The following is an 11,671-nucleotide window of genomic DNA, read 5'->3' as shown; positions in this document are numbered from 1 at the left end:
GACATGCCCTTGATAGTTAGACGCCAAATTCTTCTTCTCTTGCTTACGCCTTAGTCTCTCAGTTTTCGCAGGGTCGGGGTGGTTACAATCGGATTTGGCAAGGTTAGTTTGAAGGGGTGGCGGATACCTTTCCTGCTGCCACCCCATACCCCCTGGGACGGGATCAGTGTACCCCAGCTGGCTGCGTCTAGTGTAAATCATGAAATAATGCGAATGTGTTGCGAATGTCTGCGAGTCGTGTAATTGAAGTGGGACGTGGGGACCAGTCCCGAATTCACTTAGTGGTATGTGGAAAACCGCCTAAAAACCACATCAAAGCTAGCTGTCACACTGGCCCTCGTCGTTAATCAGCCAGGCTGATTCGATCCAAGACCGGCGCGCCTACCCGCGTCCAGGAAGCAGTGCAATAGCGCTCTCGGCTAACTTGGCGGGTTCAGTTAGACGCCAAATGGTGTCCAATAACTCTCATTTTCAAAGCATGGCCTCCAGGGACAGTTCACATGTAAAAATAGACACTGCACTTACGGATCATGCACTGTCTCCTACAGAAGATAAACATCCACTCGTTAGTACTAGCTTTGATTCGTGGTTTCCTATCACACGTTTTGTTCGATGGTCATTGCATTTGCCTTTATTTAAATATGATCGTGGCATACTCACCTGCTAGATTTCAGTCTATTATTTTATTGTGACCAGCTCGGAAAGTGTTGATGTAAATTGCAATTTTAATGGTTTCGTTGCAGTTCAGTGGCCTGATTATATGTGTACGTATACCGACGGATCCAAAATTCCGCAAGAGGATTATACTGAATTTGCTTTTCTATGCCCACAGCTCCAATTCTGTAAAGCCTTCAAACCGCCTAAAAGTGCTTCTATTTTTACAGTAGAGACGGTAGCACCTTTGGAAACACTAAGATTTGTATCTTCAACTCCCCTCTCAAATACACTAATCGTGCCTGCCTCCCAGAGCGTCCATAAAAGTACTGAACACCGGAGATGGTATAGATCAACAATTCTGTATACATTGTACGTGCTTTTGGAATATGTTCGCAGTACATGGAGAGGGCAGACAATCCAGTTGCTGTGGGTGCATTACCACGTAGGTATCCACTAGATTAAGGAAGTTGGCGTATTAATGAAGCAAGCTGCCTATATAGGCACCGTCTTTAATCTGAAATTGCCGTATACGGGCCTCTTACGTGAAATGGCAGAGCGGTTCTAGTCGCTTCAGTCTGGAACCGCGCGACTGCTACGGTCGCAGGTTCGAATCCTGCCTCGGGCATGGATGTGTGTAATGTTCTTAGGTTAATTAGGTTTAAGTAGTTCTAAGTTCTGGGGGACTGATGACCTCAGGTGTTAAGTCCCATAGTGCTCAGAGCCAATTGAACCATTTGAAGTCAAGAGCCACGGAAAACATTAAAGGCGGGAGGTGTTGAAAGTGTTCCAACAAACAAAAGGTGGTTCTTTGCGGCGTTACAATCACGACTTCCCTCAAAGCTGTTCTTACGAGGTCCCATTTCGACCGATCAATGATTTCCATCGTAATTCTACTTAGCTTCAACTACGTCTCTTTTCCTCTCCACTAAATCGTATCAACATTTACAGCTCCCCAGCGTGTGAGTGTGATTGCGAATCGCAAGCTTCTTTAAACTGCACCTTGTTTTAGAGTCCCAATTTTGACTGTGGAAACATTGTTGGTTATGGAATATCAGGTCCCTCAATCAGCTTGTTCTCTTTTTGTGCCTAAGACATTTGCCTAGGTCCAGAAAAGTGGGAAAATTCTGTAGGCTTTGACGATGTGCATATTTCATTTTTATATGTTTCTTGTGATGAAATTTCATAAATGGTGTATTTTAAAAATCACAACTGTGTAATTTACTTCTAAATCTATTGGTTAATAATTTATTTTGAACAGAATTATAACAGTTAGGGCTGTTATATCAGTGAATATGGACTCATGTATTCTCTTCATACAGTTCCGTGTACATTGTCACCATGTGTTTTAGGTGGCTAAACATAGTTCACACTCTGGATGCCAAATAAAAAGAAATAGTTGTAGTGTCATATCCCGGCTGTGGAGAAGATTCGGAAGGCAAAATGTAATAGACAGGAGCAGACGATAAAACGCCACAGCTCAGAGTTACGGTCAGTTCGTGCTTTAAGACCTCCAGCACGTATCTCACGTGCTGTGACTAAAGAAGCCGCGGCAGCCTTTGATTCACACATTACCTGTCACATTTTGTATCACCGAGTTTACTCAGCATTCTCGGCTACCTGACGCTACCGTCAGCAAATATGCGGTTTTATGGACCTAGAAATAATAAAATAGTGCCTTTTTCAGCCAAAAATTTCAAGAACTCTAGTAGCCATGATAAATATTCACCATGTTCTCTCCTAGATTTGTGAGTTTTCGGAAAAGGAAAAGACTTTTAGGAAAGATGATGTTTTTGGCTGTTATATGTAGGTTTCTAATATCTTTTTTAAATAGGTTTCTAATTTATTTTATATTTCAGTGTCGCCTTAATGTAAAGGGTTTTGTGCCGATGGTGGCTTGCGCAATCATTTCTTTCACGCATGCTGAGGGTTTTCCATCACACATTCATGGTTGCGTATTGTCTTATTTCTAAGGTTCACCTTACAAGTTGCAGTGAGAAGTAAGTGATAACGAACGAATACCTTACTCAAGATCAAATATGTCTATTACCCAAGATAACTTGTAAACAATAAGTGAATACAATAACTGTTACGAGAAAGTCTTATGTTGCACAGGAAGAAGTTTTGTTTTATTAATGACTAGTTTCAGACTGATTGTTCATTATAATTTCAGCCTGAGGAATAAAACGCAGTAGATGTTACAGCATACAGCAATAAGGTTTATAAAAATGCATTACAGTAGCAACACAATCTCTACAACACTAATGATTTTCAGAAATTGATGACACACTTGTTTGGCACCAGTCATAGAAGTGGAAACTGGCCGTAACATCAATAAGTGTGATAGTAGAGGTCACGTTATATACTATCACACTTATTGATATTGTAGTCGATGTTTCACGTGTGTGACTGCTGTAACGCAAGACTTTTATCAACTACTTTTGAACAGTATTAATGTTGTGGAGCCTATGTTGCTACTTTAATGCAGTTTTACATACATTACTGCTATATACTGTAATATCTAGTGTATTTTATCCCTCAGGCTCGTTTGGTAACGGACAAGTAGTCCTGAACTTCATTGACAAATAAATGTTCTTCCTTACAATTTAAGAAGGTTCTTATAATAGTTATTGTAGTCACAAGAAAGTTGCGGACCAATTCCAACCACGGCCTGCAGAAAATACGGAAATAAGTGAATATAGAGTCTCGCAGCAGACCACAAACTGACTCGGGTAAAGTTTCGTAATTAGAGGAAAACCAGCTCACTACTGGACTCTCCAGCCGGTAGTCTCCACAAAACAAAAAAGGGCAACGATTTGAAATCAGTAGGAAGTAAGTTACACATAAAAATAGCACTCTCAGTTTTTCACAGAAAGTAGTGTAAATTAATTTAGTTTCAATTAAATGGCGCCGAGTCCACGTACTAGAGTGAACACTCCCTATAGCTAGAAGCTAGATCTGCGGTCTCATGTAAGGATTCTGACTTCGGAAGACGAGCACGCCCACAAAACCGAAACACTTACCTCACAAATCGGAAGGTCCCTAGGCATACTTCAGTTCCCATGTACGAGAACGCAGTTTCAAATAATTATAGCCAACATATTCGCCCGTGAGAACCAGGAACTCGTTGATTATGGCAATTCTCATTTATTGTTCAGTCTCAGTTGCACATTTTAATTATATGATCTAGTTCGATGAATCAGGATTATCTTCATATCTTCAAACAAAGTAAAATAAGTATTTACCCTCTTATATTTTATTATGAGTAGGAAAAAGAATTGTGCATAAATGTAGAATTTACATAAGCAGTTTCGTCAGCAACCCACCTTGTCTGTTCAGAAACTCATATTGGGGTACTGTGTTTTGCAACTGTGGTCAATGTTTTAAATATGTATGTGTTGGATTTAGGGGAGAGGGGGTGGGGTAGAAGGATAAATGGAGTTAGAGTGAGGAGAAAGGAAGCAGGGAGTGGTTCCTGGGAATGTCATGAGTATAACGAGAGGGTCTTGCTGAAATTATGGAATGAATAATTATGTAAAAATCCCCATTAAAATACAAAGGATGTAGAACAGCGGGAATGTCAAATGTAAACGGGAAAAAGCAGCAAAATTATGAACTTGCTCATTTCTCGTTTTACCAGTTCACCTTTTGTCAACATCCTTTTATAGCACCACGTTTCAAACGATTCGATTCTCAAATTTTCCAGTTTTCACATGGCCCATTTTCATACAACTCTGCACACCAAGTGCACATTCTCGTAAACTTCGTCTCCAAATTCAGACTGATGCTTGGTACTAATTTATATTTCCTTTGGACACGAATGTTCTCTTTGTCTGTGCTAGTCTCCTCTTTATGTTCTCTTTGCTTCGTCCGCCTCGTATTATTTTACTTCCAAGGTGGAATAATTTTATTTCATGGGTTCTGCTTTTTCTTTGGTATTAAGTTTACCGTTAACCTTATTCCTGCAACACCTTATTGTTTCCACCTTTCTTCTGTTTAGGCTCCAATCATAGTGCACGCTCATTAGACTTTCCATTCCATTTAACAGGTTCTACAATTCTTCTTCATATTTAAAGGTTACCAGTGTCATTGAGATCCTTTCACCCTTAATATTATCCCTATTGCTGCTACTTTCTTTTTATTTCAGCCATTGCTTTGTCCACGTAACGATTAAGCAGTGGTGGTGAAAGACTGTTTCCCAGTCTTGTATCCCTCCTAATCGAACCATTTTATCCTGGTCTTCCTGTTTTATTTTTCGCTCTTTCTTCTTGTACATGTAACACACTACTCAACTCTTCCAATAGGTTACACATATTCTTTGAGAAGTTCGATATCTTGCGCCCGCTTTGCATTGTTGAACGCTGTTTGTAGGCTTACAAATACGATAACCGTGTCTTGATTTGTCTAGAGTCTTGTGTCCATTATCAAGCACAAGATCAGAACTGCCTCTCTGGTGCCTTCACCTTTCCTAAAACCAAACTGATCGTCACCTAACAGATTCCCGAATTTCTTTTCGATTCTTCTGTGTATTTCTATAGTCAGTAGCTACGAAACGTGATAGTGTCACATTTCTGCACTTACTGTTGTTTAATGTAGTGACTGCATGGTACAAGCAACCTGCCTGTCACGAAGAAGAGATCTGCCTAAGTGCTACGTAAGGATGCGTTCAACTGACGTAACTCGCTGGCCGCCTACCAAGGCAGCGTTGCTGCCATCACCTGCGAGTGCAACACGGCACAGCGATGCGTGCCACGCCTCTCAGGCTGCCCGTCCCTCTCAGTGGCCACTGTACTGTGCTCACAGACGTCGCAAACATGTTCAAGGTACGGTGCGCATACTGCTGTTCACTACTAGCTAAGTATTTGAGAAAACATCTCACTATCGCTGTTTACTGTAAGAAATCATCGTCCATATAAATTCATATTCGGAACTTTGCATATTTTTCTCCATTAATAAAACATACGGTAATATGAGTAGCTTCACGTGAAAGTATATTGATTTCAGGCGACGCGTTTCAGTTGACATGCATTGTAGATGTTATGTACAGAGGGACACTTACCATGTTACGTACAGAGGGACACTTACGTAATGCCACTTTTGAGTTTGCACTGTCAACTGTAAGACGGGATTTTTATCGTCTTAATGAAGTGTCTTTTTCATTCTGCTGACATATATTTATTTGGTACAATGTTGCCTTGGTCTGGTTGCATGCTTGAAGTGTCACAAACACACCATCTCCTCCTCCTATTCGGGGAACTTGAAGACCAAAAGACAACATCAATTATGGTAGCGAACCGGCCAGAGACATTACAACAACGTGCAAAATTACTCTGTCCTTGTGTTCCTCTAGTTTCAGCGGAAAAGTAGAGGCCTTGGGTCGTAGAAATTAAAATTTTCTTTCCAGTTTTGATAGATTACTTAGTATCGATGCATCCAGGAATCAGAAAATTCTATGACCACGATTAACAGAGGAGAAGAACTGACCGTAGAATAAGAAGAGCAGAAATTACATGCTTTGAAATCTGAAACTTTTCTGATATGATTCATAACCATTAAACGCCGCTGAAGATTCTCCATTGACTATGTAAATCAGCCAGAATGTGCAAAAGATTTTTCTTATTTTTGACAGATAGCTATGAAAATAATTTAGACTTAAGATTAAAAAGAGTGAATTCTGTCTATAAAAACTTTATATGCATGAAGGAACGAAAAAATGTGTTTTAAGTAACTTAACAGTTTTGACAATGGTTGTTATTCAGCAATCGTATATATTTCAATGGCTAATTCTACCACTAGCCTGGCGCCCTGGTAATGGGTAAGCCACTGTTAGGTATCTAGGCCGATATTTTCATTAAATCACTGTAAGAGAAATTCTTCAATAAATTTTTCAGCTGCTGGTCTTGGTGTTTTGTCTTAAATCTTACGCTCGGTACTTAGAAGACATTTTGATCATATACTCGAAGGAATTCAGCATTTGTTTGAAATTTGTAATAGTCTTCACGAAAAAATTAGATTAACTTCTGAGTTAGAAAATAACGAATGTCAGGTAAATAATTGGACCTCAATATTTCTATTGACAACGACAGACTTTAAATTAATATCTTCTGGGGTATCAGGCCGCGTCATATTTCCGTCTGAAACAATCGAAGTTTCGACCCCACTGCTGGCTAGAACACTTGCAAAAGTGGACACCGAAGATCCCAGCACAGTGGTCGAAACGTCGATTATTTTAGAAGGAAATATGACGCGGCTTAACAACCCAGAAGATTTTAACTTTAGTGACAACGGCCATGAAAACATGCAGACTTACATAAAACGACAGGCTTTCTTTCAGTATTTTTCGAAAAGCCACCAATACAGATCAAATTGCGCCCACTAGTTCAGTGCTACCTAGGCAGTAAAATAACCAATGACGGACGGAGCAAGGAGGACATCAAAAGCAGACTCGCTACGGCAAAAAAGGCGTTTCTGGCCAAGAGAAGTCTACTAATATCAAATACCGGCCTTAATTTGAGGAAGAAATTTCTGAGGATGTACGTCTTGAGTACAGCATTGTATGGTAGTGAAACATGGACTGTGGGAAAAGCGGAACAGAAGAGAATCGAAGCATTTGAGATGTGGTGCTATACACGAATGTTGAAAATTAGGTGGACTGATAAAGTAAGGAATGAGGAGGTTCTACGCAGAATCGGAGAGGAAAGGAATATGTGGAAAACACTAATAAGGAGAAGGGACAGGATGATAGGACATCTGCTAAGACATGAGGGAATGACTTCCATGGTACTAGAGGGAGCTGTAGAGGGCAAAAACTAAAAGATTGCTCTATCACAATCTGCTTGACTTCTGTGTTATTTCAAAAGACAGAGATTGGAATACGTCAAGCAAATAATTGAGGACGTAGGTTGCAAGTGCTACTCTGAGATGAAGAGGTTAGCACAGGAAAGAAATTCGTGTCGGGCCGCATCAAACCAGTCAGTAGACTGATGACCAAAAAAAAAAAAAAGTTCAGTGCATCCTGATTCTCGTATGAAAGCATTTTTCCATTCAGCCATTCATCGTGCATTCTACCTACCTTTGTCACCTGACAACCTTAATGAAGATATGAACAAAATAAAAACTATTGCAGTTAATAACGGCTGTGATCCCACGTTAGTTAACAAGATCTTTAAAGTTAAAACTGACGTTAAAGTGACCACTTTAGGCAGCAGTGCTATTCCTGACAGTAACTAGTATAAAATTGTTTTCTCGATTTCATTTTTAGGCCCTATTTCATATAAAATTCATCGTCTTCTGATTACAAAATATGGATTCAAAGTTGCCTTTTCCATGAACTATAACTCACAAAATGTTTCATCCGTAGTATCAAAACCACAGTGGCTCCGAAACACAATTCAAGGGTGTATATAATCACTTGGGATACGAGTCCACTTTATTATGTAGAACATACCCGAAGGTCTTTTAGTGTCAGGTACACAGAATATTTATTGGGAAAAAGAGGCACTAATGTACACAATCCCACTTTTGCTGATCATCTGCTAATTTCCGGACACAAACCGAAATGCGTTGATGAAATTTCCATTTTACGTAGAGACAGGAAAGGTCATGGGTCGATGTACTCGAAGAGCCAGAGATTTTCAAGCATATTTCTAAGAACGATGGCCTCACCCTCAATGAAGAGTTACAACTACGTAACATAATTTTTTTTAATGGTTTCAATTTACTGTTCGCAGAGTTTTGAGTCCTGTATTTTTTAATATATTTTTCCTGCTTCTGGTTTAGAAGCATTATTTTCTTCTACTCTCATTGATACGTGCTGCTAAAGTTACCTTTATGTTAATATTTTCTGGATTGTACAGCTGTTTGTAAGAGTTTTTCTGTCATTTAGAACTTAATGTAATTTTTATTTCTGTAAACCCTAAAAGATTGCTCTATCACAATCTGCTTGACTTCTGTGTTATTTCAAAAGACATTAAGCTATGTTTATTTTTCTTTTTTTTAAATTAACTATTTTCTCATTTATTTCTAAATAATGTTTCAAATAGGCACATGTAACTGGCCACACCTGATAGGCAGCGCAACTCGTATTGTTTTCGTGGCAGCAATGTGAGCCACTGGGCGGATAAGTCGGAGGTTGTTCTTAGCTGGGTACACGTGGCAAAGGCTACAACGTTCTGTTTTATTTTTGAGCGTAGCTGCTCCAAATTCTGACTAATGCTTTTTACGTACTAAGTAACCTTTGTGCGTCATGAAAATTGTCATCTTGCTTAGTCTGTTTTTTGCCATACCTGATTTTCTTTGTATTATTTTTTAGGATTTAGCAACAGTTCGTTCTGATGAAGACACCCCTAGTTGGTATCGAAACCTAGGTCATTATATCTAACGTCTATGTGCAACCGGTTGGCTGTTTAATCTTATATTGATGTTAATGATCTTTGCTGTTTTGGTAGACACATGCGTAAACCAGAGCAACCTGTGAAGCGATATGAAGAAAGCAGTGTCACGCAACTGAAGACTAACGTCCATAAATTGAATCTGTAAGCCATCGTAAACCATGCGACTACAAATGAAGTCTTAAGATTCGTTTCGTCGACACTTTTGTATATCTACAACAATCAGTTTTTTAAATCCGCTGTTGAAGACTTCCACCGGAGACACTTGTTTTCTATCAACTGAAATAATTTGTTGAAGACGAAAAAGACAAAACTAAACAAGTCAGAAAATGAAACTTCCTGACAGATTAAAACTGTGAGCCGGGCCGAGACTCGAAATTGGACCTTTGCTTTTCGCGGTCAAGTGCTGTACCATCTGCGCTACCCAAGCACGACTTGGAAGGTAGGAGACGAGGTACTGGGAGGAGGGGCTCTGAGTCGTCCTTGGGTAGCTAGGATGGTAGAGCACTTCCCCGCGAAAAGCAAAGGTCCCGAGTTCGAGTCTCAGGCCGGCACACAGTTTTAATCTGCCAGGAAGTTTCATATCAGCGCACACTCCGCTGCAGAGTGAAAATCTCATTCTGGAAGTCAGGAAATAAATAAAATTCTTCTGAGTGCGTGTCAGTATCAAAGCGCAAAATTCTCCGATGTTTCGGCCACTGCTGCAAATGGCCTTCCTCAGATTGTTTTTCATAGTAGGTTGCAAAAACACACTGACTAAGGCCATTTGTAACAGTGGCCGAAATGTCGAGAATTTTAAACGTAGACAATGCGGTCAGTACACAGAAGTGTGTCAACGGCAGCGGAAACCTAAGCTTACATGTCACAAGAAGACTAAAGGTGACAAATTAAAATAGTGTGCTGAACTGGGACACGAACGGGGAGGGATACCAACCTTTCGTAAACCATACACTTCCAGTTTAGCAGTTAACAGCGCCTAGAACAGAGCTTAAACCTTGCACTTGAATAACACAACTTTCATTGAAACTATAAATGAGCTCCGCTGGTTTATTGTAGCGTTTATATAACGTTAAAGAAGAAAAGCGTTCTCAAGCAAAGCAGCTTGATAGAAATGCATATGAGTATGTATTGGAAAGAACTGTCATTACAGTTACTCTGCAGTCCCTTGAAATTGCCACGCATGTATGTACTCAGTATATCATAGTGTTTTTGTCTACAGATTGTGCTGTTGTTGGCCGCTGTCGCGTGCTGCGTGAGCGCCGCCCCCAAAGCCGGTATCGCGCCCCTGGCCTACTCCGCCCCCCTGGTGGCCGCCGCCCCCGTGGCCTACGCCGCCCCCGCGCCGGCCGTCGTGACGGCGCACAGCTCGCAGTACATCGCGCAGAACTTCAACGGACTCGCCGTGGCGGCCGCCGCCCCCGTCGTCGCCGCCGCCCCTGCAGTTGCTGCTGCATACCATGCCGCCCCCGCCGTCTATTTCAGATAATGGTTTTGTCATTGACACACCATCTCTCACTAAAGTGAAATAAAGTTATTTGCTAAACAGTGATTACTTTTATTTAATCTCCCTCCTGATACCATTTCATTACGTTGTTATATGCTAAACATATTACGAGTACAATCACAGAACACACTAGCCTGCTATAGCAAACTGAAGAATAAATCTTTCCCAGGTGAACGCTACGCCAAAGGCTCAATTTCCCGTGCAGGAGTGCAGTGCTGTGTGTGTCGATTTCCAAAGATTTTTTTCATGTGCGTTCTTTAGTAACTTTTGTTAGGTAATAACTCCTGTATCCACACACAAATTTTTTTAACAATCACTCCGCAGTCTTCTCCGAGAACTGTACCATCACTGGTTTAAGACGGTGTGATGCCGATTTGCCTTTATTCCTGTGGGAGCTATTTAAGAAATAGCTGGCCATAGAAAGTAGGGACTCCTGCTCACTCGTTAGTTACAGACTGTTGCTACATCCACAAGAGAAAGAGCTCTGAAAATCTTACCAGACAAAATTTATGTCATGTCGTTACCTGATGATCGAAAGGAATCAATGAATTCAATGAACTTATAGTTGTTGTTGTGGTCTTCAGTCCTGAGACTGGTTTGATGCAGCTCTCCATGCTACCCTATCCTGCGCAAGCTTCTTCATCTCCCAGTGCTTACTGCAACCTACATCCTTCTGAATCTGCTTAGTGTACTCATCTCTTAGTCTCCCTCTACGATTTTTGCCCTCCACGCCGCCCTCCAATGCTAAATTTGTGATCCCTTGATGCCTCAGAGCAAGTCCTACTAACCGGTCCCTTCTTTTTGTTAAGTTGTGCCACAAACTCCTCTTCTCCCCAATTCTATTCAATACTTCATCAATAGTTATGTGATCTACCCATCTAATCTTCAGCATTCTTCTGTAGCACCACATTTCGAAAGCTTCTATTCTCTTCTTGTCCAAACTATTTATCGTCATGTTTCACTTCCATACATGGCTACACTCCATACAAATACTTTCAGAAACGACTTCCTGACACTTAAATCTATGCTCGATGTTAACAAATTTCTCTTCTTCAGAGATGCTTTCCTTGCCATTGCCAGTCTACATTTTATATCTTCTCTACTTCGACCATCATCCGTTATT

At 40.6% G+C, this 11,671-nt stretch overlaps 1 protein-coding gene across 1 annotated transcript; it reads left to right on the top strand.

Annotated features, from left to right (window-relative positions):
• The first annotated feature begins 5,453 nt into the window (after nucleotides 1–5,453).
• On the top strand, nucleotides 5,454–10,589 carry LOC124605109 (cuticle protein 16.5-like). Its single transcript, XM_047136561.1, has 2 exons — nucleotides 5,454–5,477; nucleotides 10,264–10,589. Exons 1-2 carry the CDS (start codon nucleotides 5,469–5,471, stop codon nucleotides 10,528–10,530), a joined length of 276 nt encoding a protein of 91 aa, XP_046992517.1. The 5' UTR covers nucleotides 5,454–5,468; the 3' UTR covers nucleotides 10,531–10,589.
• Nucleotides 10,590–11,671: the final 1,082 nt, after the last annotated feature.

This window comes from Schistocerca americana, chromosome 3, assembly GCF_021461395.2.
Source record: "Schistocerca americana isolate TAMUIC-IGC-003095 chromosome 3, iqSchAmer2.1, whole genome shotgun sequence".
Classification (NCBI taxonomy): domain Eukaryota; kingdom Metazoa; phylum Arthropoda; class Insecta; order Orthoptera; family Acrididae; genus Schistocerca; species Schistocerca americana.
The sequence above is the reverse complement of the archived record's forward strand: the minus strand, read 5'-3'. Positions and strand labels throughout refer to the sequence as shown.